This window comes from Rhinopithecus bieti, unplaced genomic scaffold, assembly GCF_001698545.2.
Source record: "Rhinopithecus bieti isolate Rb0 unplaced genomic scaffold, ASM169854v2 scaffold_5341, whole genome shotgun sequence".
Classification (NCBI taxonomy): domain Eukaryota; kingdom Metazoa; phylum Chordata; class Mammalia; order Primates; family Cercopithecidae; genus Rhinopithecus; species Rhinopithecus bieti.
In genome coordinates, this window is record NW_016804835.1 from 1,566,247 (window position 1) to 1,592,955 (window position 26,709).

The 26,709-nt window shown below is 39.7% G+C and overlaps 1 protein-coding gene and 1 pseudogene across 1 annotated transcript in view; both read right to left on the reverse strand.

Moving 5' to 3' along the window:
• The window catches only part of SLC30A6 (solute carrier family 30 member 6), a 36,985-nt gene that overhangs the window by 8,634 nt on the left and 1,642 nt on the right, over positions 1 to 26,709 (reverse strand). Inside the window, exons 2-9 of the mRNA XM_017870642.1 lie at positions 22,812 to 22,892; positions 22,279 to 22,314; positions 21,247 to 21,341; positions 17,515 to 17,563; positions 17,081 to 17,200; positions 10,831 to 10,933; positions 8,854 to 8,901; positions 5,907 to 5,975 (exon numbers count right to left, since the gene is read on the reverse strand). Coding sequence (XP_017726131.1) covers positions 5,907 to 5,975; positions 8,854 to 8,901; positions 10,831 to 10,933; positions 17,081 to 17,200; positions 17,515 to 17,563; positions 21,247 to 21,341; positions 22,279 to 22,314; positions 22,812 to 22,892 — 601 coding nt within the window. The remainder of the gene's footprint in view (positions 1 to 5,906; positions 5,976 to 8,853; positions 8,902 to 10,830; positions 10,934 to 17,080; positions 17,201 to 17,514; positions 17,564 to 21,246; positions 21,342 to 22,278; positions 22,315 to 22,811; positions 22,893 to 26,709) is intronic.
• On the reverse strand, positions 11,498 to 13,947 carry LOC108528672 (ATP-dependent RNA helicase DDX50-like; annotated as a pseudogene).

Here is a 26,709-nt window from a genome sequence, read left to right on the forward strand (position 1 = left end):
GTGTGTATATATATATATATATATCATAGATGGCCAGGCATGGTAACTCATGCCTGTAATCCCAGCACTTTGGGAGGGTGAGGCAGATGGATCGCTTGAGCTCAGGAGTTTGAGACCCGATTGGACAACATGGCAAAACCCCATCTCTACAAAAAATACAAAAATTATCCGGGTGTGATAGTGTATGCCTATAGTCACAGCTACTTGGGAGGCTGAGGTGTGAGGATGGCTTGAGCCCATGAGGCAGAGGTTGCAGTGAGCCAAGATCATGCCACTACACTCCAGGCTGGGCAATGGAGCCAGACTCAGTCTCAAAAAAATAGAGTAAATAAAAGTAAATAAAATGTCCAGCAGATACCCCATTTTGGTTTCTAAATAAACACAGATTTTCAAAAAAGAAAAAAATTCTTACAAAACATAAACTGCAAATAAATTAGCCAAATTGTTTAATTACAATGCATCTGAATCTATGACTTGAAATGCTAAATACAGAAAAATAGTAAGAGAGTTACTGTCAATCACGAGACAGAGAAAATATCTATATTCCTTGAATTTGACTTCTAGTTTATTACTTTTAGCTCAGACAAGCCATGTCTCGAAATCAAGTCATCTTTGATTTTTCCCTTTTCCTTTGCCACTACCATTCACAGTTGTCACTACATAAGTATTAAAGATGCCATATCCTCTTTCAGTCAGATATGGAAATCAAAGTAATTAAAATAAGGAAACTATTTTCAGAGTATGAACTTGAAAAGTCTCCTATAATCACAGTGCATGCATTAATCTATGGCTTTTGTGACATTAACTTTTAGTAGCTCATAAGTTTGTTTTATTAAATTCCTGGCTCTTAACCAGGGACTTCATAGGTGTGGTTTCTAGATGCCAAGTTCTGAGTTGATGACTATATTCTTTGTGTTTATAAGCCATCCAACGTCATTAATACAATTAAAAGAATGGGTAAGTAAGTGGTCACTTTGGCAGCACATATACTCAAATTGGAACAATACAGATAACATTAGCATGGCCTCTGTGAAAAGATGACATGCAAACTCATGAAGCATTCCATATTTTTAAAAATTAATCTAAAAAAATAAAATAAAGGAAAGAATGGTTGAAAATGAACTGTAAGACTCAAAGTGTGTAGTTCTAAAAGGCATTCTAGAAGGCAATTTGGGAATCTGCATCAAAAGCCATAAAAAAAGTGAATATTTTCTGACTTATAAAACTTCTAAAAAGTAATCTTAAGAAATAATCATGGATATTTACAAATATTATCCCATAAAAATGTTTATCCCAGGCTGGGCACGGTGGCTCATGCCTGTAATCCCAGCACTTTGGGAGGCCGAGGCAGGCAGATCACGAGGTCAGGAGTTTGGGACCAGCCTGGCCATCACAGTGAAACCCTGTCTCTACTAAAAATACAAAAAATTAGCCAGACGTGGGGCATGGTGGTGGATATCTGTAATCCCAGCTGTCCCTTTGCAGATTCTACAAACCGAGAGATTCCAACCTGCTGAATCAATAAAAAGGTTTTAACTCTGTGAGATGAATCTACATATCACAAAGCAGTTTCACAGATAGCTTCTTTCTAGTTTTTATCTACTTGGGAGGCTGAGGCAGGAGAATTGCTTGAACTTGGGAGGCAGAGGTTGCGGTGAGCCAAGATCACGCCACTGGACTCCAGGCCAGGCAACAGTGTGAGACTACGTCTCAAAAAAAAAAAAGTTTATCCCAGACCTGTTAATATAGGAAAAATAGAAGATAATCTAAATATTCACTAAGGGACTTATTAAATAAATTATTGGCACATTTAGATAATGTAAAACTAAGAAAACTAAAAATTACGTTGGATTCTTGCAAGGTGGTGGCAGTGGTGGCAGTTTTTGAATTGCCTCAAATATTTCCATTAAAACAAAGAAAGTAAAACAGCAAAACTGAAAATCTATGGATAATATCCACAAAAAACTAGGTAACCCAGTACCCCTATGAAAACCCAAATACAAGCTATGAGACCTTCAAGGTAACACAATCTGTGCAGCAGGAAGCAACAGCACATCTGACTGACCTAAAAACCCCAAAGCGGCTAAGAAGACTTAATGGAAATCTAGGACAGCCAATATGAGAAAAGCAGCTGAAACTGGGAGGAGTTTTGCATATTTCAACAGTGGGCAGATACACTGGGTCTGCAATAAGGGCTGCAATAGTCTGAGTCCTATGAATCCTTGAAAGTAACCAGGCAAAGCTGCCCTCTAGAAAAAAAGCCCCATATCAAAAAGAAACAATGGCAAGAAAATCCAAACTGAGTAGTATAGTTGAGACAAAGGATAGAAGAGGTTCAGATAAAAATGGAAGGCAGGGCTAGGCACAGTGGCTCGTGCCTGTAATCCCAACATTTTGGGAGGCCAAGGCAGTAGGAGTGCTTAAGGGCAAGAGTTCAAGACCAGCCTAGGCAACACACCAAGACTCAGTTTCTACAAAAAAATTTAAAAAGATCATCTGGGCATGGTGGCGTGTACCTGTAATCCCAGCTACTGGGAAGGTTGAGTTAGGAGGATCACTTGAGCCCAGACATTTGAGACTGCAGTGAGCTATATCTGTACCACTCACTCCAGCCTGGGTGACAGGGCAGGACTCTGTCTCTTTAAAAAAAAAAAAAGGCTGGGCAGAGTGGCTCACAGGACAAGCAGATCACCTGAGGTCAGAAGTTTGAGACCAGCCTGGCCAACATAGTGAAACCCTGTTTCTACCAAAAAATTCAAAAATTAGCTGGGCATGGTGGCATGCATCTGTAGTCCCAGCTACTGGGAAGGCGGAGGTTGCAGTGAGCCAAGATCAAGCCATTGCACTCATTCCAGCCTGGCAACAGAGTGAGACCCTGTCTCAAAAAAAACAAAAAAGGTAAAAATGGCAGAGAGGAACAGAGCCAGAATAAAAAACTTTCTTCTTTTACAAAATCATCAGAAGATGGAGCTCTAGACCCATGAATCTGTACACAGTACCCTAAACCACTCCTAATTTTAAAGTTCAGGAAAACTAACTTCACATAAAAATGAGCAACAGAAAAGGAGAGGGTCAAATCCCACAAAAAGTTATATAAGAAAAAAAGAGACTGTAAAACAGATTATAAAAGATCACCAGACAGATAAAACTACATCAGATAAAAACTATAACCTACTTTTAAAAAACCAGCCGAAAGATACAAAACAAGAACATAAATCAGAATTAGAAAACCTTAGAAATGAGATGACAATTATAATACAAGAAAAAAGATCACTTTAGAAATGAAGACTTACCCAGAATAAATACGAACAAGGAAACATACAGGTATACTTTAAGAGACATAAAAGGTTAAAAAAAAAATCAAAAGGAAATTAAGAGAATATAAGAATTTGATAGAAAATAACAATAAGAAAGGCAAAGATCCAACATGTTCAACATGCACATAACAGAAGTTTCCACAAAAGAAAACCAAAGAAAGAGACTAGAGCAAATATTATGAACTATAATTAAATGTTTTAAAAAATTATTTTTGAAACAGCATTATTGAAAGGGTGTACTGTGGGCCGAGCGCGGTGGCTCACGCCTGTAATCCCAATACTTTGGGAGCCCAAGGCAGGCAGATCACTTGAGGTCAGGAGTCCGAGACTAGCTTGGCCAACATGGTAAAACCCCATCTCTACTAAAAAAAAACAAAAATTAGCTGGGCGTGGTGGTGTGCACCTGTAATCCCAGCTACTTGGGAGGCTGAGGCAGGAGAATCACTTGAACCCAGGAGGCAGAGGCTGCAGTGAGCTGAGATTGCACCATGGCACTCCCACCTGGGCGACAGAGCGAGACTCCATCTCAAAAAAAAAAAAAAAAAAGAAGAAAGGGTGCACTGCATACCTGAAATAACTGATGCGGAATGACCAATGCCAAGATGTAGTCTGCTAAAGGTACTGAACTTAAAAAAAAATCTTTTGGGCATCCAGGCAAAAAGATCAAGTCACATATAAAAGGAAAAAAATTAAACTATTATTAGGCATTGCCTCAGAAATGCTTCATGCCAGAAGTAAAAGGGATAATGTATTTTTAAGAAACTTGAAGCAAATGTGTACTGAAGAGTTTATATCCAGACAAACTAATTTTTAATTATAATGTTCACAAGCTGCTTTCAACATTCAAGAATTTAGAGAATATTGTTCCCAATGGCCCCTTCTAAAGAATTTACTAGAGAAGTATAGTGTGATGGGTCTCCCACCAGGTAATTCGAGGGTGTATGTCCGCTGCCTGAACTCTGAAGGCCAGGCAGTGAGCCAAAGCCATGGTGCCCAGTCAAGGAGCAAGCGACCCTGAGAACCAAAGCTTTGAGAGAGCATCTGAGACCCTACCGAGGAAAACAGTCTCATTACATACATACAGTAGACAAAGAGCGAGAAAATTAGCTTAAAAGCAGCTTAGAAATGGGAGGTGGGTAGATCTCTAAAGCTGTCCTGCTACTTCCCAGGAGTGCCCCGTAGGTAAGTCCTAATAAACTCACCTACTGGCCATGCTGGACCTGTCCAAGTCATTCTTTGGTCTCTTGACACTTTGGTCACTTGGCACCTTCCCAGTAAGGAGGGAGAGGATGTTACAGTCTCAAGTTTTTCTTCTAATAAATTTTAGACATCCAAAATAATGAAAGAGGGAAAGAGCTGGGGAAGGTGAAGGTGAAGAAACCATTTTACCACTACAAAAGCATAGCCTGAAACTAAAGACTGCAAAGTGGGTAACATCACTGACCTGCTGGACCAGCTTTGATCTGCTTATCTATAAATTTGTGCTATATTAGAAAAATCAAACCCAATTTTTTTTAAATGATACTGTAGGAGAGTATTTAATGACATAGAAAACTGTTCATGATAAATCATTAAATGAAAAGAGCTAATTATAAAACAGCATGATCACATTTCCTGTTTTTTTTGGAGACAGAGTCTCACTCTGTAACCCAGGCTGGAGTGCAATGGCGTGATCTTGGCTCCCTGCAACCTCTGCCTCCCGAGTACAAGCGATTCTCCTGCCTCAGCCTCCTGAGTAGCTGGAATTACAGGCGCGTGCCACACCACCATGCCCGGCTAGTTTTGTATTTTTAGTAGAGACAGGGTTTCACCATGTTGGCCAAGCTGGTCTCGAACTCCCGACCTCAGGTGATCTGCCCACCTTGGCCTCCCAAAGTGCTGGTATTATAGGCATGAGTCGCGCCCAGTCCATGATCTCATTTTCTAAGGAAAATAAATGTGTAAACACCAAAATATCAACAACAGTTTTCTTTAGATAAGATTACAGTGCTTTACATTTTCTGTATTTTCCTCATCATTCCTAACGTATGAGTAAAACCGTGTCATAAAAACATCTCCCTGGTATGGAGGTTCAAACTGAATTAGAAAATATGAAATTTTTGTCTTATTGTAGTTCTTCAAAATATTCAGCAAACTCTCCAAAATGAGAACTGCAGTTAAAAAAGAAAGGAATTGCACTTCTAATTTTTTAAAACATTTTCTTATTTGGGAATTACACTGACTACAAATTTTATCTTATCTGGACATTCTTGTATTATTACCATTAACACGTTTGAAGGAAAAAAATAAAAACATTCTTCTATTGTTGGGATTACACGTCTGTAATCCCAACACTTTGGGAGGTTAAGGCGGGAGGACTGCTTGAGGCAAGGAGTTTGAGACCAGCCTGGGCAACAGAGTGAGACCCTGTCTCTAAACAACAAAAAATCCCTCAATTAGGTAATTGAATTCATGTACATTTTAGACTCTGCTTAACATAACTAGGAATCCAAAGGCTCCAGAAAATTTTAAGGAAATACTTTTTTTCAGTTTTAAAAATGGAAGACCATATTTTAAATTATAACTAAAGTCATATGTAAAAGAACATACCAATGAGCCAAAACCTAGAGTCCAAAAATGTTCATTTCGGACTTCTAAAACTCCATCCAAGGTAGATACCTAACCAAAAACAGAAAGAGGTGATCAGAGTTGTCTGTACTTAACATATCCAACGCAGTTTAGTCACATTATGGACTCAGGCATAGCCAAATCCTGCACAAGGACACTCATTAGCTAAGAGAAGTCTTAGACCACTCAAGTCATCATTCCTGTTTGTTCCATACTGACCCAAGACCTTGCTTTCCTAGTTTCTTGTTTGCTCCAATTCTTTTAGAATCAGGTCTCCACTGCTCAGTTTTAAACCCCTACCCCCACCAATTTATGTAACAGTGTATGGTTCTTTTCATTTTATCAATATGGAATATATTTATTATATCTAGCACTTTGTGGTATCAGATTTTTTACTTAATTTTTTTGTTTTCTCAATCACTTCTTTCTCTGAATTCCCTTATAACAAAGCTCTGCACAACACAGGATGTTGTTTGGATGTGAGTCTAGAAGAAATTCCAAGGCCAGATATATTGTGTGTAGCCCACTGGTACAGTGGCACAGGACACATACCCAAGGCCAGGCTTCACTAGTTGAGAGTAGTAGCTAGTTATACTGGTAAAAGTGGCCTCTGTGACACTGATAATCAAAGGTTTAAAATAGTTTCAACATCAAAATAGTTCATTATTTTATTTCTTCATTGGTTAGTAGGTGGAAATTTGTAACAACTTAAAAGAAAGTCTAGGCTGGGCATGGTGGCTCATGTCTGTAATTCCAGCACTTTGGGAGGTTGAGGTGGGCAGATCACTTAAGGCCAGGAGTTCGAGACCAGCCAGGCCAACATGGTGAAACCCTGTCTCTACTGAAAAAGTACAACAATAAGCTGGTGGGGAGCAGAGAACACAGCACTGCACTCCAGACTGGGCGACAGAGCAAGACTCTGTACCCCCTAAAAAAAAAAAAAAAAATCACAGCATTTGACTGGGCACAGTGGCTCATGCCTGTAATCGCAGCACTTTGGAAGGCCAAGATGGGAGGATGGCTTGAGGGCAGGAGTTCAAGACCAGCCTGGGCAACACAGTGAGACCCCATCTCTTTTTATATATATATTTTAAAAAACAACCAAAGGCTGGGCATGGTGGCTCACGCCTGTAATCCCAGCATTTTGGGAGGTCAAGAGGGGTGGATCACTTGAGGTCAGGAGCTGGAGATCAGCCTGGCCAACATGGTGAAACCTCATCTCTACTAAAAATACAGAAATTAGCCAGGCGTGGTGGTGAGAGCCTGTAACCCCAGCTACTCAGTAGGTTGAAGTAGGAGAATCGCTTGAACCCAGGAGGTGGAGGTTGCAGTGAACCAAGATCATGCCACTGCATTCCACCCTGGGTGATAGAGCAAGACTCAGTCTCAAATTAAAAAAAAAAACAAAAAAAAAAAAAAAAGGCTGGGCACGGTGGCTCACGCCTGTATTCCCAGCACTTTGGGAGGCTGAGGTGGGTGGATCATGAGGTCAAGAGATCAAGACCATCCTGTCTAACATGGTTAAACCCCATCTCTATTAAAAATACAAAAGTAGGGCCGGGCGCGGTGGCTCAAGCCTGTAATCCCAGCACTCTTGGGAGGCCGGACGGGGCGGGATTCAAAGGTCAGGAGATCGAGGACCATCCTGGCTAACATGGTGAACCCCGTCTCTACTAAAAAATACAAAAAACTAGCCGGGCGAGATGGGCAGGCGTCCTGTAGTCCCAGCTACTGGGGAGCTGGAGGCAGGAAGAATGGCCTAAACCCGGAGGCGACTTGCAGTGAGCTGGAGAATCTGGCCCACTGCACTCCAGGCTCCGGGCGACAGAGCGAGACTTCCATCTCAAAAAAAAAAAAAAATAACAAAAAGTTAGGCCAGGCGCTGTGGCTCATGCCTGTGACCCCAGCACTTTGGGAGGTCGAGGTGGGTGGATCACAAGGTCGGGAGTTCCAGACCAGCCTGGCCAACACGGTGAAACCCTGTCTCTACTAAAAATACAAAAATTAGCTGGGCATGGTGGTGGGCGCCTGTAATCTCAGCTGCTCAGGAGGCTGAGACAGGAGAATCACTTGAACCCGGGAGGCGGAGGTTGCAGTGAGCCAAGATTGTGCCACTGCACTCCAGCCTGGGCGACAGAGCGAGACTCCATCTCAAAAAAAAAAAAAAAAAATACAAAAGTTACCTGGGCGGGCTAGGTGCGGTGGCCCACGCCTGTAATCCCAGCACTTTGGGAGGCCGATGTGGGCAGATCACGAGGTCAGGAGTTCAAGATCAGCCTGGCCAACATAGTGAAACCCTGTCTCTATTAAAAATACGAAAATTAGCTGGGTGTGGTGGCATGCACCTCTAGTCCCAGCAACTCGCGAGGCTGAGGGAGGAGAATCACTTGAACCTGGGAGATGGAGGTTGCAGTGAGCCAAGACAGCACCACTGCACTCCAGCCTGGGTGACAGAGCGAGACTCTGTTTCAAAAAAAAAAAAAAAAAAGTTAGCTGGGCATGGTGGCACGTGCCGATAGTCCCAGCTACTCTGGAGGCTGAGGAAGGAGAATCGCTTGAGCCCGGGAGGCGAAGCTTGCAGTGAGCTGAGATCGCGCCACTGCACTCCAGCCTGGTGACAGAGCAAGACTTCGTCTCAAAAAAAATAAATAAGTAACTAAACAAAATAAATAAAAATCACAGCATTTATAATAGGTTGGTCATTAGGCCATTACCTTCCACATTTACTTCAAGTGAATTTGTTTTCCAAATTGAACAATTTTCATATTTTCTGTTTGCCACTATATTATGGCTCCTAGCATGTTACTGTGAAGAACATGAACTTCCCTAAAATAAAATTCTAGGTAGAGGTGAATAAAGTATTAAAAGTATCCACCTTTTCAATTCTCCGATATAAAATAAAATGATTTTATTTACTATTCCATCTTACCTCTCTGATGAGTTTATCCAACTGACCAATAACATGGGGTGGTGTTGTCTGGGGAAAAATATAATAAAATATGAATAACAGGGGCAGGAAAAAAGTTTGCCAACAATGGTCCTGAACCCGCTCCCCAAAAGGATTTTAAGCTAGCCTTTGCTTTGACAGGTGTCCTACCATTAGAGAAAAGAGGTTTCAACTGGCCCCACTAGTGAAACAATATCACCCACTGGCCCATACCTGTTTTTCTATCTTGAAGATAAGATAAAAAGATAAATAACACTTAACCAACCAACCAACAAAAAATCTTTGGGAAATGGTTAGAAAGGTAGTATTTTGTATAGGGCATAGCACTATGCAACTATTATCTTATTATTTTTATTGTTTCTGGAGATGGAGCTACTGCCTTAAGTTTTGGAAAAGGCGTAAGGGTATGACAGAAGAAACCACAGTGCTTACATGCACATCTAGCCCTGGGAAACTGCCTTTCTACTCAGGGTGTTCCTATCGTTTCAGTAAGTGGCAATGTGTCATTTAAAATTTTAAGTTTGAAATTTTAAAGTCTCACTAACTCAGTGGCAGGAAATAATAAAATAGTCATAACCAGATCACACAAAAGCCAGAGCACATTACTGAGGGAAAATAAATATCTAAAAAAAATTTCAGGCCAGGCGCAGTGGCTCATGCCTGTAATCCCAGCACTTTGGGAGGTTCAAGGTGGGTGGCTCACCTGAGGTCAGGAATTTGAGACCATCCTGGCCAGTGTAGTGAAACCCCAACTCTATTAATAATACAAAAATTCTAGCCATGCATGGTGGCACATAGCTGTAGTCCCAGCTACTCGGCACGCTGAGGGAGGAGAATCGCTTGAATCCAGGAGGTGGAGGTTGCAATGACCTGAGTTTAGCACCACTGCACTCCAGCCTGTGCAACAGACAGAGACTCCGTCTCAAAAAAAAAAAAAAAAAAAAAAAAAAAAAAAAAAAAAAAAAAAAAAAAAAAAAAAAAAATTTAAGTAACACTGTTTTCACTTGAAACATAATAATAATTTGAAATTTATGATTTTGTCACATTATAAATACAGGAGGATTTGTGCCTATTTTACAGGCTAATGGACTTTCATCAAGTTCTTACTATATGAATTTCAGAGATTATTGTTTGACTTCATTTCTAGCAGGAACTTCCAGTAACTAAAAATTTCATTATCTGTACTGTTAAAGGGAGGGCATTAACAAAACATTTTGTTTTGTTTTTTTGAGATGGAGTCTTGCTGTGTTGCCCAGGCTGGAGTGCAGTGGTACAATGTCAGCTCACTGCAACCTCTGCCTCCTGGGTTCAAGCAATTCTCCTGCCTCAGCCTCCTGAGTAGCTGGGATTACAGGCGCACACCACCATGCCTGGCTAATTTTTGTATGTTTTTAGTAGAGACAGGGTTTCACCATGTTGGCCAGGCTGGTCTCGAACTCCTGACCTTGTGATCTGCCCGCCTTGGCCTCCCAAAGTGCTGGTATTATAGGTGTGAGCCACCTCGCCCTGCCAAAAAAGTTTTTGTAATGAAAAAATATGGCTGGGCACAATGGCTCTCGCCTATAGTCCTAACACTTTGGGAGGCCATGGCAAGAGGATTATTTGAGCCCAGGAGTTTGAGATTAGCCTGGGCAACATAGTGAGAGCCCATCCCTACAAAAATTTTTAAAAACTAGCTGGGTGTGGTGGTGTGTGCCTGCAGTCCTAGCTACTCAGGAGACTGAGGTGGGAGGGTCCTCTGAGCCTGGGAGGTCAAGGCAGCAGTGAGCCGAGATCCCACCACTGTACTCCAGTCTAGATGACAGAGCGAGGCCCTGTCTCTAAAAAAAAAAAAATAATAAATTAAATTAAACTAAAAAATAAAAATTTCATAATCTGGTAGAAGAACACATGCAACTTTTTAATCTGGTAGAAGAACATGGCTAACATTAAGCACGCACATTGGAAGAAGAACCTTACCTGGAGTAAGACTTTCCCACTGTACACACTCATGGGATACATAGTGCCAAATGTCATCAAGGCAATGGCTATAGCAGAGGCAGTGTCTACGGCAAAGTAATTACTAAAAGGAAAAAACAATTTTACGTTTTAAATTTATATCTCACTGAGCATATTACAACTAAATCTCCTGAACATTAATTATCTTAAACCAACAGGACTGAGCAACAGGACACAATTTTATCACAATTGGCTACTACTCGCAAAGAAACATTTCAAAGAAAAAAACCCCAGTTTTTAGAATTCTTTCCTGTCAAAGTTTAGTGGAAAAATAACTAATAATTACGTTAATTAGTAGGAAGAGGTATGATGAAAAAAATGTGGACATTTCTCCATTATGCATTTTTTGGTCAAACTACCTGTCAACTAGAAAGAGCTGAAATATATTTTTTTTGCTTGAGACAGACAAAAAACTTCAACTGGTAATTTTTTTTTTTAAAGAGACAATAAAAGGAGGGTTTTTAATTCAAAGGTATAACTGGATAAGTAGATTTGTTTACAACCATTCTTGTGAAATACTTTTTAAAAAAATACGACCAACTTCTTTGCAAATAGCAGACACATACCTCAACTATGATGACCTAATTTTTGGTGGATAATGTACATGATTAGGCAGAAATAGGCAAGCTCATACTGGCAGATTAACCATCAAATAGTGAAAACTCTGTTTGTAGCTCCCACTTCTTGATCGATTTCTATTCCCACTTCGTCTTTTACCACCTTGTCGACTTCCTAAGCGACTCCTTTGTTCACTCTGTCTACCTGACCGGCTGCCATATCGACCACTTGACCAGCCCGACTGGCCACTTGACCAGCAACTCCTCTGTCTGGAATTAGAGGATGTGTTTCCATCATAATATTCTTCAATTTCAGGTAATTTGGCTGGCACTGAGAGTATCCAGTCGGAATCATGCCACTCTGCCTGTAACCTTTCTGACTTAGTTGTAGGAACACCAGAGCAAACACCCACACTTCCTTTCAGGAGGCACATTCTGGTAATCTGAGACACTGCATTACTACTCAGCTTTCTGTTAAGTTCTTTTCAAGCACAGCTGACATCTTGTATTTCCTCTAGGCTTTCCAGAGTCATGGTCACAAATCCCTTATCAGAGGTGATCAAAGATCGTGGTTCAAAGATCTTGGCCCACCAGAAATGTGGGCCAAAGCTGCAGCCAATGCATCCACTGCCCCTTTCTCTTCTATCAGTACCTGAGCTGATGGCTGGAAAAAATCAACAGCAGCATAAAAAAAGGAAGCCAGAGAGCTTATGGCATCCATGCTTTTAGATTAACTAAATAAATTGTAGAAGGAACAGCTACACATTTAAAAGTAATTCCTGCTTTCTGTTCCACATATCTTAGTTGACCTCTTTCTCTTGGTTGATAAAAACATATACAAATCCCTGTCCATCCAGCTCTACCTGTGCGTCCAGAATGATGGCTATAGGACTCAATATCCTGAGAAGAACTTCGAATCACCAGGTCAACTTCAGGAAAGTTCAAACCACGGGCAGCCACATTGGTTGCCACCAAAACTTTAAAACTACCTTCTCTGAAGCCTTTTAGTGTAATTTCTCTTTGTGACTGTGCAATGTCCCCATGTAAACACTGGGCATTCTGTTTTATGTGTGGATTCATGGCCATTTCAGTTACATTCCTCTTGGTCTCACAGAAAATAATAGCCCTCCCTTCAGACCCACTGCAGACTTGAAGGACATCTCCAATAACTGCTGGCCTCTGAAAGCAATGACACTGGATGGCTAAATGTTCCACAGTAGCTGCAGCCTTTTGAGTCATTTTTCTAACAAGGTCAACCTGTTCGTATCTGGATTTCATGCATTTTTTTGCAACTTTGTACACTCATTGTCGGTAAGCTGCAGAAAAAAGTAAAGTCTGAGGATTGTCTTCAGAATCAGTTTTGTAGGATTCATGAATAATATCTTCAACGTGTTCAGCAAAACCTAAATCTAACATTTGATCCACTTATCAAGCACAACGTGGCACAGTTTAGAAAGATCCAATCGGAGCTGGGCGCAGTGGCTCATGCTTGTAATCCCAGCACTTTGGGAGGCCGAGGTGGGTGGATCACGAGGTCAGGAGATCGAGACCATCCTGGCTAACATGGTGGAACCCTGTCTCTACTAAAAATACAAAAAAAAATTAGTTGGGCGCAGTGGCAGGCACCTGTCGTCCCAGCTACTCGGGAGGCTGAGGCAGGACAATGGTGTGAACCCGGAAGGTGGAGCTTGCAGTGAGCCCAGATCATGCCACTGCACTCCAGCCTGGGCAACAGAGAGCAAGACTCCATCTCAAAAAACAAACAAACAAACAAACAAAAAACTGTTTCTTGATTTCTCTGGAGTCTTTCAATCAAAGGGATGGCAAAAGAGAATGTCTTTCTTTCCTGTTCCCGTCCATGCTTGAGCTATTAAATCTTTTCCTTCATAAACAGGACCAAAGGTCTTAACTAGAATAGGAAAGAGAGATGTTTCCTATTCAGAACTTCGACCTTTCAGAAATTTTACATTCTCTTCAGAAATAGGAAAATTGGAGAAGGCGCCTTCTTTCTGCTCACGTGTTAAGGTCTCCTCTAGTTTATTATCACTTGATTTATGAGTAGAACTATCTAAGGATGATACTTGCTTTTTTTTTTCACATTCATCAATATCTCCATTCGGTAGATCTTTTCTTACTGACTTACGAGATTTAAAGAATTTATCTGAAAGTCTATTAAATCCTCCTTCAGTATCTCCATTTAGCTTCTCTTTCATTTTAGTTTTTTTTCATCTTGGGAGCATCCAGGTAATCTGTAACACCATTTTCTCTTGTTCCTGATTTCTCATCTGAGTCATAATGGTGCCTTGACTTCCTTCTGTCACTCCAGCACTGTGTAATGTGCTTTCAGCGTATCTTGTTTCAATCTTCTTAACAACCATATAAAGGAAGTACAGGTCCATAATCCATTATCTGAAATTGTGATATCCATAACGCCCTTTTGCCCCTCCTTCTTCTGGCTCTCAGACTCCTCCAAGGGTGCTTCCAGTTCCAAAATGTACCCCCAGAGGAGTTTCCCAGGCATTACTGGCCACTGCTGCCTCCCTCTGGATACAGTGGCCACAACCATCTACAGGCAGAGAAAACGTGAAAGGAAGTAGGGGCAGGGTGGCCGCTCGGCCTTGGCTGCGTGTCACTCAACTAGTAATTTTTTATACAGAAAGATTAATGAAATATATCAGTAATTATATCAGTTTTCCAGTGAGTGATAATTATTTCCAATAAAAGTTCAAATTCCCCAGGAATTTCACCAGGTAAGATTCTCCAGGAATTTTTTATGGTAACACTGTAGCCAACATCAACAATTCAAACTGGCTGAAGTTCTACCAACAATACAGACCAAAATGCCAATAATTAAAAGCTGATTGTGCACTCTTTTCTACTTTTTCCCACATGCTGGGAATAGAAATGTGAATGAGACACAATCCTTGCCCTAGAAATAATAGGAGATACACATGTGAAAAACATAATGAAGCACTTCGGGCACTAAGGCAGAAATGCCTACAGTGTACCATGGCTACACCAAAGATTGAGTGACAAGGCTTACTGGGGTGGGGATAATCCAGAAAGGCCAAATATAAAAAGAGAAGGTGACATTTGGGCAGAGACTTCAAAGATGAGCAAGTGAAAGCTGCATGTGCAGGGGCATGAAAACCATCACCCAGCAATAAAACCACAAATGGTCAGGAATAGATAGATGGTTAGTAAGGTTGGTAGGGGCCTGATTACACAGGACTCTGTGTAATATAATTATATTATATATATGATAATATAACATATAATATATATGTTGATAATATATGATATGATATAATGTATATATATATGATATATGTATAATTATATCATGATATATATTATACATCATTATTATATCATGATATAATATATTATATATTATATCATGATATATATTATACATGTATGTCTCATATATATATAACCTCCACCTCCTGGGTTCAAGCGATCCTCCTGCTTCAGCCTCCCAGGTGGTTGGGATTACAGGTGTGCATCACCATGCCCAGCTAATTTTTGCATTTTTAGCAGAGACAGGTTTTGCCATGTTGGCCAGGCTGGTCTTGAACTCCTGACCTCAGGTGACCTGGATGCCTTGGCTTCCCAAACTGCTGGGACTACAGGTGTGAGCCACCAAATCCAGCCAAATAAATAAATATTAATAAACAATTACACAAGGCTTGGAGATGAATTAGAAATGGCTTGGGGAGTGGTGAGAGGGGAGGAGGAAGGAAAAGTGGATATTTAAGGATGCACTAGAGTTCTTCAAAAAACTAAAATATTAGGGGGATGTAGGGGATGGTTAATGGATATAAAAATATAGTTAGAATAAATAAAATCTACTATTTGATAGCAAAACAGGGTTACTACAGTCAACAATAATTTATTGTACATTTAAAAATAAACAAGAACATAATTAGATTATAACACAAAGAAAAAATAAATCCTTGAGGTGATGAATACCCCATTTATCCTGATGTGATTATTATGCACTGTATGCCTGTATCAGAATAACTCATATACCCCATAAATATATATACCTACTATGTGCCCACAAAAATAAAAAATTAAATAAATTAGATAAATACAGAATTATCATATCATATGACCCGGTAATTTCACTTCTGGGTATATACCCACAAGAATTAAAAGGAAGGACTCAGGTATTTGTACACTCGGGTTCACAGTGGCATTATTCACAATAGCGAAAGAAATGGAACCAATTCAAATATCCATTGATAGATAAATGGGCAAACAAAATGCGTTGTCTACCCATTATGCACTGGAATGTGATTCAGCGTTAAAAAAGAACGAAATTCTGACAGGTTACAACATAGATGAACCTTGAGGACATTATGCTAAGTGAAATAAGCAGACACAAAAGAACAAATATTACATGATTTCATTTCTATGAAGTACTTAGAGAAGTCAAATTCCTAGAGACAGAAAGTAGAATGGTGGTCTCCAGGGGCTGTGAGGAGGAAGAAAACGAAAGCTGTTTAATGAGCATGGAGTTTAAGAAAGGAAGGAGGAAAAAGGTTCTGGAGATGGATGGTGGTAATGGTTGCAGGTAACATCACTGAATTGTACACTCAATGTAAATAAAAAACTCTATGTTGGGATTACAGGCATGAGCCACCATGGCAGGTGGATCACCTGAGGTCAGGAGCTCAAGACTAGCCTGGCCAACATGGCAAAACCCCATCTCTATTAAAAATACAAAATTAGCCGGGTGTGATGCCAGGCGCCTGTAATCCCAGCTACTTGGGAGGCTGAGGCAGGAGAATTGCTTGAACTCGGGAGGCGGAGGTTGCAGTGAGCCGAGATCATGCACTCCAGCCTGGGCACCAAGAGCGAAATTCCATCTCAGAAAAAAAAAAACTCTATGTTATGTATATTTTAATGCAATTTAAAATAAGAATGCATTGGCATAAATGACAGTATTTTTCTTGTATCTCCCATTCACTGAGATGGGAGATACAAGAAAAAACAGTTTTGGAGTTAAGGGAAAACAGGTTCAGTTAAAGCAGACACATACAGAAGTCAGGAAGACACGTCTTTTGTAATTCAGTAGAGATGTGGGCTAGAAGTAAAAATCTGGAAATCCCACAGAAGTAGCAAACAAAAACAAATACTTGCATGTGATTTTAAAGGAAAATACACAAAACAGCAAGAAGAAGAAGGACAAATTCTAGTAAAGACTAATATTTAAAAGGTGGGTAGCCAAAGAATCATATGCCATAACATGTTAAGCTTAAAGCAGCTATAAAGCCTATTTCCTAAAAGGCTTTATTTTTAAAAAATTGTTTCACACCTACATCCTCTTCTCCTCCCTCTCTCAGCAATAGCAGCTGTGGTTCAGATCTCTTTCTCACTGTTCTCTTTTCTGTTTTACTCATCAGGTCAGCAGTAGGCAATTTAAATTGTTTTCCAGTCTGTTTTATATATGGTGGTAAGAAATACTTATTGAACCCAAGCCCCTTAAGTTTTCAGATGAAGACACCTAAGGAAAAGACGTGATCTAAGTTACACAGGTCATAAGCAAAACTGCTAGAAGCTTGACCACTATCCATCCTGCTGATGCCCTTAAAATTAAGGCCCCAGAAATCAAAACATACTTGACAACAATAAAAAATACTCACTTAATTTCAATGAGCATATATGTAATGCAAAGAGCAAATGCTCCAGCAAGATCAATCAAAACAAATGGATTCATTCGGGGAAGGAAGATACTGCTAAGTCCTGGAATAATTCCACACAAGCTAAGAAAAAACAAACAAAGAGTATCCATTAGCAGAACTCACATAAAACTGGTGACAACCTTGTAAAGATAATTTGTATTTTGGTACCACATAGTGTACTTCTTAAAGAAAGCAAAGAGGATTTGTGAACAAAGCCCTTTCACTTATAAAGTTCTCTTTTGTATCGTCAATTAAAAAGTAAAGGGAGAATAACAATCTGATCTGTGTGATTCATGTAGTAACCTCAGCAATGAATAATTTAAGTTCCCATGATAGATGCATTTCTTGTGTATTCCTTTAAATTATGCATATCATGAAACTCCATAACATCTTACCTTCGACTAAGATCTGCAACATGCTCTTGAAGCCAGCTCGTACTAGCAGCTTTAAGAAGAAAATACTTAAATTATCTATATAGAAGAAAATAAACCACTATCCGAAATATTTGAGTTCTTTAATTTTAAAAAATAAATTTGGCAGTGACTGAATAACATTACAAAAGAATATGCTACTCCTCAAATCTATAAATGTTTCCTCTTTTATGCCCTTATGCCACTAAGTCAAAAGCAGTTTCAACTATTATACAATATACAGTTGACCTGAAGGAATTAGTGAACTTAGATATTTCATTGTTACTATTAAAGATTCTTTATACTTTTTCTTTTAAGATGGAGTTTCACTCTTTTTGTCCAGGCTGGAGTGCAGGGGTGCCACCTCGGCTCCCTGTAACCTCCCTCTCCTGCGTTCAAGCAATTCTCCTGCCTCAGCCTCCCATGTGGCTGGGATTGCAGGCGCGTGCCACAACACCTGGCTAATTTTCTATTTTTAGTAGAGTTGGGGTTTCACCATGTTGGTCAGGCTGCTCTTGAACTCCGGACTTGGGTTTCACTATGTTGGTCAGGCTGGTCTTGAATTCCTGACCTCAGGTGATCCGCCTGCCTCAGCCTCCCAAAGTGCTGGGATTACAGGTGTGAGTCACCGTGCCCGGTGGTTCTTTATACTTTTAAGCAGAGCTTCCTAACCAGTGTGCTGGGAATGGACCATAGGTATGGGCTGAGTATCCCAAATCTGAAAACCAAAAATCCACAACTTTGAGCACCAACATGATAATCAAAGGAAATGCTCATAGGAGCATTATGAATTTTGAATTTTCAGGTTTGGGATGCTCAACCCATACATATAATTCAAAGACTCCAAAATCTAAGACAACCTAAAATGTGAAACACTTCTGGCCCCAAGCATTTCAGATAAGGGATATTCAAATGACGTACAAATTACTTCCCTCAACTCTCAAAAAAGCCAGGTGAGGACCTGGGTACCTACAAAGACACCTGTCAGTTACTATTCTTAGACAAGTAGCCTGTGTCTAGGCTCAAGAATCCTCTTCCATTTATCCCACAGTGCTACAGAAATATCCATTTTTAAAATGTGTACCATCATGTAAAAAAGATCGGCAAGACTTATGCAAAAGAAAAACAGTTGAGCAGTTAAGTAAGATGTCAGAATATCTGGCTTTAAATCATAGCTCTGCCTGTAACTAGATGTGTAGCACTGGGTAAGTAATTTAATCTCTCAGTGCCTTAGTGTAAAATGGGCATAATAAAAGTATTTACTTCATAAGGATAGAATTAAATGGGCTATTCTACGTAAACTATTTAGCAGTGCTTGGCATATAGAAAGTATTCAATATTATTTTCCACTTAAATTTCAAGTAATTTCACAAATCTTTTTTCTTTTTCTTTCTTTTTTTTTTTTTTGAGATGGAGTTTCACTTTTATTACCCCGGCAGGAGTGCAATGATGTGATCTCGGCTCACTGCAACCTCCGCCTACCAGGTTCAAGGGATTCTCCTGCCTCAGCCTCCCGAGTACCTGGGATCACAGGTGCCTGCCACCATGCCCGGCTAATTTTTATCATTTTTTAGTAGACAGGGTTTTGCCATGTTGGCCAGGCTGGTCTCAAACTGCTGACCTTGTGATCCGCCTGCTTTGGTCTCCCAAACTGCTGGGATTACAGATGTGAGTCACCACACCCAGCCTTCATTATTTTTAAAGCCAGAGTCTTGCTATGTTTCCCAGGCTGGACTCAAACTCCTGAGCTCAAGCAATACAACCACCTCAGTCCCCTGAGTAGCTGGGACTACAGGCACATGATACTAAGCCCAGCTAATGTCACAAATCTTGATGTTTCTGGGAACCTTCATTTCCAGCTAATGAAAACATAAAGTAGGCTGGGAGCAGTGGCTCACGCCTGTAGTCCCAGCACTTTGGGAGGCTGATGTGAGAGGACTGCTTGAGCCTAGGAGTTTGAGACCAGCCTGGATAACACAGGGAGACTTTGTCTCTATGAAAAATAATAATAAAATAAAATAAATAAAGATATAAACTAGATAACTTTTCTGGAAATAAATTTGGCAATATACAACAAAGCCTTTAAAAAATACTGTATTTTTAATCCAGTAAATAATTCCTTCTCAGGGAATTTATCCTACAGAAGGAATAAAAAATGCAGACAAAGTTGATCTAAAGAGGCTGATTATAGTTATTTATAAAAGGAAAAGTTGGAAATGTATAAAATATTTTAAAATATTCATAACAGAATATTATGCAAGCATTAAAAAATCATTTACATTCAAAGAGTATTTAATGAGAAGCAATACTGAAGACATAATGCTAACAAAAAAGCCAGACATGGCCGGACGCAGTGGTTCATACCTGTAATTCCGGCACTTTGGGAGGCCAAGGTGGACAGATCACCTGAGGTCAGGAGTTCGAGACCTGCCTGGCCAACATGGGAAAACCCCGTCTCTGCTAAAAATACAAAAATCAGCCAGGCATGGTGGCACATGCCTGTAACTCCTTGAACCAAGGAGGCAGAGGTTGCAGTGAGCTAAGATTGTGCCATAGCACTCCTGCCTGGGCAAGAGAGTGAGACTTCGTTTCAAAAAAAAAAAAAAAGCCAGGCATAAAATTGTAATATATATAATTTTAAGTAAGCACATAAAATTATATGTACGTGTACATGCAAAAAAGTGACAGGAATAACATAGAAATGTTAACATATTATCTGTGGGTCATAAGATTATCAGTAGTCTTATTTCCTTCTTATGTCTTCCTGATCTTTACAGAGAAATAGTGTTTCCAAATCTTTGCACCATCTTAAAAATTTCTAGAGTAAGTGTTATAGTATTTTATAAATTATGAATTTTTTTCAAGAAATTCAGGTGATCATAAGCAACATTATTTATTTTTCTAATTCATGCAGTAATTCTTTAACTCATACAAACACAACTTATCTTCATAACATTCATGAAGTTGTTTAAACTTGAACGGGCATTTCAGAAAACTTTCTTCTCTTGACTGTCCTAGAGTGAGATCTAAAAAGATCCACACCTATCTGTGCTTCTCTATACTTCAAAGTGTGGGTCTGTGCAAACATCCCACTTCTGTTTTTACCTCACTTCTCCATCTCTTAGTGGCTAACTCTTTTGTGCGTTAGTGGGATTCCAAAACACTGAAATTATTGAAAAATGCCAATAATTTAGACTGCAAAAGTGAAAAATCGTCTGAAGTTGTAAACACTTCAAAATAAAAGAATATTTCAAAAGCAATAAAGTTTGGCTACTTGCAAATATATATGCCCATCCACCATTGCCAAAGAGAAGTTCCTGGGAACTTACTTTATTAACAAAATACAACTATTTTCAATTAGTATATCAACTATTCTAAGTATACTGAGACTTCTAAAATGCTTACAATGAGACTTTTCTTAGATAGATTACACATTTAAAATCTCACATTATTTGGTAAATGTAATTTTTCATCATCACATGATTTAATTTACAGGTCATTCCTGCCTGTTTCAAAATAATTTGTTATTTTAAAGCTTGAACTAATGAGATTTTGTTTTATAATTTTCCACTTAAAAAAGACTTGAGAACATTTGGGCTAGTTCTCTCTTCTCTTCAGAATATACTTCCTCATTGATTTGAGTGAATGCAACAAACAAAAGACTTGTTTTATAAGAGATTAGTTGGATTTTATATTAATAGTAAATAAAAAACATACCTTCTGAGACATAAGCAAAAGGTTTATTCCGAATAGAAAGCATCGTGAACAGGTTGAAAGAAAGAGCCACAAAAGTACCAACTAATAATCTTCCCCTAAAAAGAATGATAACATTCACCTTTAATTTGTTCTTGGTATTATCAGTAGGTAATTTCAATACGTAGAGGGACTAAGAGGTGGGAGGGTAAAGTGGTCTGCTTTAATGATTTGGTGTTTCCAGATACAGAACCTGAACTTAGTTTCTAGCCCCATCACCCATGTCCCATCTACTGTTGCTCCATCTTACAAAGGATAAGAAAGGACTTTTAGCATTAACAGTATCTTCCTACAGGTAAACGCTGTTATAAATTTGTATAAATGTTAATGGTATTTGTTTTATGATATGCTGGACAAATCAGACTTTTCGGAATTAAACTGATCAGAATAGATAAGGTCCATATAGCTGGCAACTATGCGGTTGAGAAATACAATTGTTTTTTCATATATATGATACATACAATTCTCTTTTCATATATATATGAAAATCACATAGTTGCAATATATATGAAACATATATATACATTTCTTTCTTTTTGGAGACAGGGTCTCACTCTGTTGCCCAGGTTGGCCTTGAACTCCTGGGCTCAAGTGATCCTCCTGCCTTAGCCTCCCAAAGTGCTGGGGTTACAGGTGTGAGCCCCTGAGCCTGATCCAATTCTCTTTTCTATAGGTGCTATGAAAAGATTTTGAAGGTCAAATTTAAAATTACAGAAGACTAGGGGAAGCTGGCTTAGTGCTTCCTAGGTTTGGAAATAATGAGAAGCCTGAAGCCAAGATAGAAAGGCCTTCGTGTGCAGTATAAAAATATTTAGAACTTGGGAACTGTTAAGGGTAAAGAAATGGAGTCTTGGTATTTGGGAATTTTGTTTGTGAAATACCAGCAAAAACTTATGTTGCCACAGTCTGAACTCTGACATTGGCCAACTGTTTAATAATACATCAATTAATAATTAAGAATCAATAGTAAATTATATATCGAAAATAAAATCTCACGTGTGTATCTCGGGCTGTTCCAAAAAGCGTTCTGCACTAAAAGAAATAAAAATGTATTAAATAAGTCCTATAAATTATAAAGTTAAAAGCTTTATTAAATATATCATTAACCCACCTTAAAGTTCACAAAATCTTTTAATATTACAACTATTAACTATTAGCAGTGATGAGGCAAGGAGACTCACAAATTATCCTTTTTAGTTGTTTTCTTTTTTCACAAATTATCCTTAATATGTAATGTCAATCTTTCTCTGCCAAGCCGATTTCAATGGGTTTGTAATAAGCATCAAACATGCCTGATTGAATCTCTGTTTCATTCACAACCACTTCTCATTCAATTTAGTAGCATTAAGGAAGTAAAAAAAGTGAAACAGACGAAAATGTCTGAAACATAAAAAAACTGTACTATCAAAACTCCAGCCCTGTTCCTCTAAATTTTCATACCCTTGAAAGCAAATGTGTCTGACGGGTTTCTTTCATGTTCCCAAAGGTGTCATAGGTGAGATTTAGAGTAATATCATATACAAATGTACCTTTCTTTTAATATAAAGAGAGCTCCCAACTGTGCCAAGACTGTGGAGGCAAATACAGCCAGGACTTCTAATCTTTCAAACCTGCAACCAAAACATTAATTAGATCATCACAATTCTTTCAATTCACAAACCAGTCTCTCTAGAACACATTTACATTCATTTATTTGCTCACTTAATACACATAGGTGCTGTCTACTATGAGCCAAACACTGTTAGAGCAGATTAGGGTTTCTAGAAGAATAATAAACAATGAAAATCACAGATTCCAAAGAGTACCTATTTGTGTAATTCCCAGGACCCAGAAGAGAGAGCACCTTCAGCCCATGCCAAAGGCTTTCTCTTCCCAGAAATACTTTAAAATTATTAAAAAAAAAAAAAAAAAAAGACAATTACCAGGACCCACTTATAGTCCTTATTTTTCTAGAAATAATCACAATCATAATAATAACACTTAATTGACCCATTGTGCATTAGACACCAGAGTACTTAACATATTACCTCATCTAAACCTCCCAACCCCTTTTTAGAATTACTTTATCCACTTTTTTCTTTTTTTGTTGTTGTTGTTGTTGAGACGGAGTCTCGCTCTGTCGCCCAGGCTGGAGTGCAGTGGCCGGATCTCAGCTCACTGCAAGCTCCGCCTCCCGGGTTTATACCATTCTCCTGCCTCAGCCTCCCAAGTAGCTGGGACTACAGGCGCCCATCACCTCACCCGGCTAGTTTTTTGTATTTTTTTAGTAGAGATGGGGTTTCACTGTGTTAGCCAGGATGGTCTGGATCTCCTGACCTCGTGATCCGCCTGTCTCGGCCTCCCAAAGTGCTGGGATTACAGGCTTGAGCCACCGCGCCCAGCCCACTTTTTTCTTTTTTTTGAAGAGATGGGGGTCTCGCTATGTTGCCCAGGCTGGACCCTGAACTCCCAGGCTCAAGTAATCCTCCGAGCTCAGCCTCCTGAGTAGCTGGGACTACACACTTGGCTCACTTTTTTTTTTCAAACAGATAAGAAATTCAGGACATAAAAAAGAAAAGTAACTGTTTAGAGTCATATAGCTAGCAAGTAGAAGGTTTTCAAACTCAGACACTCTGACTCTAGAGTTCATATTTTAACCACTTATTATACTGCCTTTCATTTCTATACATAACTACAGTGACATTATGAGCATATTTTATAATCCCTAGACTATAAGCTAGAGGCCAGGAACTGTTGTTTTAGTTTTTCCTGCAACACATGGTCTAACGGTATGCAATATTTATGGTAAGTATAAATGCTTAAAATGTTTCAAGAAAATAATCATGGAGGCACAGAAAAAATTAAAAAAATTAAGGCTGTACATCACATTGTTATGTGTAAGGGAAAAATGTTGGAATCAACAATATAACACTATATATTATTAAACAAAAAAAGTATTTATTGACATGGAAAAAGGTGAGTGAAAAAAGTAGGTTATAATAGAATACAAATTAAGTGTTTTTTCCAGCTACTGAAAAAATAAAAAGGAACAGGAAAAACCGCATGCAAATGCACCAACATTATTTGTGGAATTTGAGAAACTGATATTAAAATGCATATGGAACTGCAAAACGTGAAGGAAAGCAAAGATAATCTTGAAGAAGAACGAAGCTGGAAGATTTATACTACCAGATATCAACAGGTATTTCAAAGCTGTAATAATTAACATAGTACAGTACTAATCCAAGTACAAATACACCAAATTGTACAGAAAAGAGAATCTAGAAACAGGCCTACACATATATAGTCATGATTTGTGAAAAAGGTGGCACATAAAAGCAATAAAGAAGAGCCAGTTGCGGTGGCTCACACATGCAATCCCAGCACTTTGTAAGGCCGAGACAGGCACATCACTTGAGGCCAGGAGTTCAAGATCAGCCTGGCCAACATGGCGAAACCCCATCTCTACTAAAAATACAAAAAATTAACTGGGTGTGGTGGTGTGCGCCTGTAATCCCAGGTGCGTGGGAGGCTGAGGCATGAGAATTGCTTGAACCTGGGAGATGGAGGTTGGAGTGAGCTGAACTGCGCTACTGCACTCCAGAATATGCCTTTACTCCTGCTTTACACCATACCAAAAAAATCTATTCCAACTGGATTGTAGGATTAAATATGAAAAATTGAACAGTAAGGCTTCTAGGTGATAACAGAGCAAAGTGTCTTTATGACCTGGGGGCATGCCAAGATTTCTTAACAAATACACAAAAGGACCAACCCGAAAAAATACATTTAATTTAAAATTTTTTTTTTTTTTGAGACGGAGTCTCACTTTGTCGCCCAGGCTGGAGTGCAATGACACGATCTCGGCTCACTGCAACCTCTGCTTCCCGGGCTCAAGTGATTCTCCTGCCTCAGCCTCCCAAGTAGCTGGGATTACAGGCACCCACCACCATGCGTGGCTAATTTTAGTATTTTTAGTAGAGATGGGGTTTCACCATGTTGGCCAGGCTGGTTTCGAATTCCTGACCTCAAATGATCCGCTCACCTCACCCTCCCAAAGTGCTAGGATTACATGTGTGTGCCATCGCGCCCGGCCTAAAATTAAAACTTTTATTCATCAGAAGATACCATTAAGAAGAAGGGCAACTAAGAGAAGGAGAAGATACTTATATATAAAGAACTGTTACAGATTAATAAAGAAAAAGGGAAAATGGTTAAAAGATTTTTAACAAGCATTTTAAAAAAGAGGTGATCTGAATGGTTAATCAACATATGCAAAGGTGCTCAATTAGTCGTAAGGAAAATAACTTAAAAGCACAATGAAGCCGGGCGCGGTGGTTCAAGCCTGTAATCCCAGCACTTTGGGAGGCCGAGACGGGCGGATCACAAGGTCAGGAGATCGAGACCATCCTGGCTAACACGGTGAAACCCCGTCTCTACTAAAAAATACAAAAAACTAGACGGGCGAGGTGGCGGGCGCCTGTAGTCCCGGCTACTCCGGAGGCTGAGGCGGGAGAATGGTGTGAACCCGGGAGGCGGAGCTTGCAGTGAGCTGAGATCCGGCCACTGCACTCCAGCCTGGGCGACAGAGTGAGACTCCGTCTCAAAAAAAAAAAAAAAAAAAAAAAAGCACAATGAAATACTACTGTATACCATAGAATAGCCTTTATAAAAAAGATAGTAACAGCTGGGCACGGTGGCTCCATACCTGTAATTCCAGTTACTTGGGGTGTGGGAGAATCGCTTGAAGCAAGTTCAAGACCAGCCTGGGCAATATGGTGAGACCCCTGACTCCAAAAATATGTTAAAAATCAGCCAGGCATGGTGGGATGTGCCTGTAGTCCTAGCAACTCAGGAGGCTGAGGCAGGAGAGTCACCTGAGCCCAGGTGTTGAAGGCTACAATGAGTTATGATAATGCCACTGTACTCCAACATGGGCGATAGCCTGGCCAACATGGCAAAACCCCGTCTCGACTAAAAATACAAAAAATTAACTGGGTGTGGTGGTGTACGCCTGTAATCCCAGGTGCCTGGGAGGCTGAGGCATGAGAATTGCTTGAACCTGGGAGATGGAGGTTGGAGTGAGCCGAATTGCGCTATTGCACTCCAGAATATGCCTTTACTCCTGCTTCACACCATACCAAAAAAATCTATTGACGCCTGTAATCCCAGCACTTTGGGAGGTCGAGGCAGGCGGATCACGAGGTCAGGAGATCGAGACCATCCTGGCTAACACAGTGAAACCCTGTCTCTACTAAAAATACAAAAAACAATTAGCCAGGCATAGTGGCGGGTGCCTGTAGTCCCAGCTGCTTGGGAGGCTGAGGCAGAAGAATCGCTGGAACCTGGAAGGCAGAGCCTGCAGTGAGCCCAGATCACGCCACTGCACTCCAGCCTGGGTGACAGAATGAGACTCTGTCTCAAAAAAGAAATAAAATTAAAAAAATA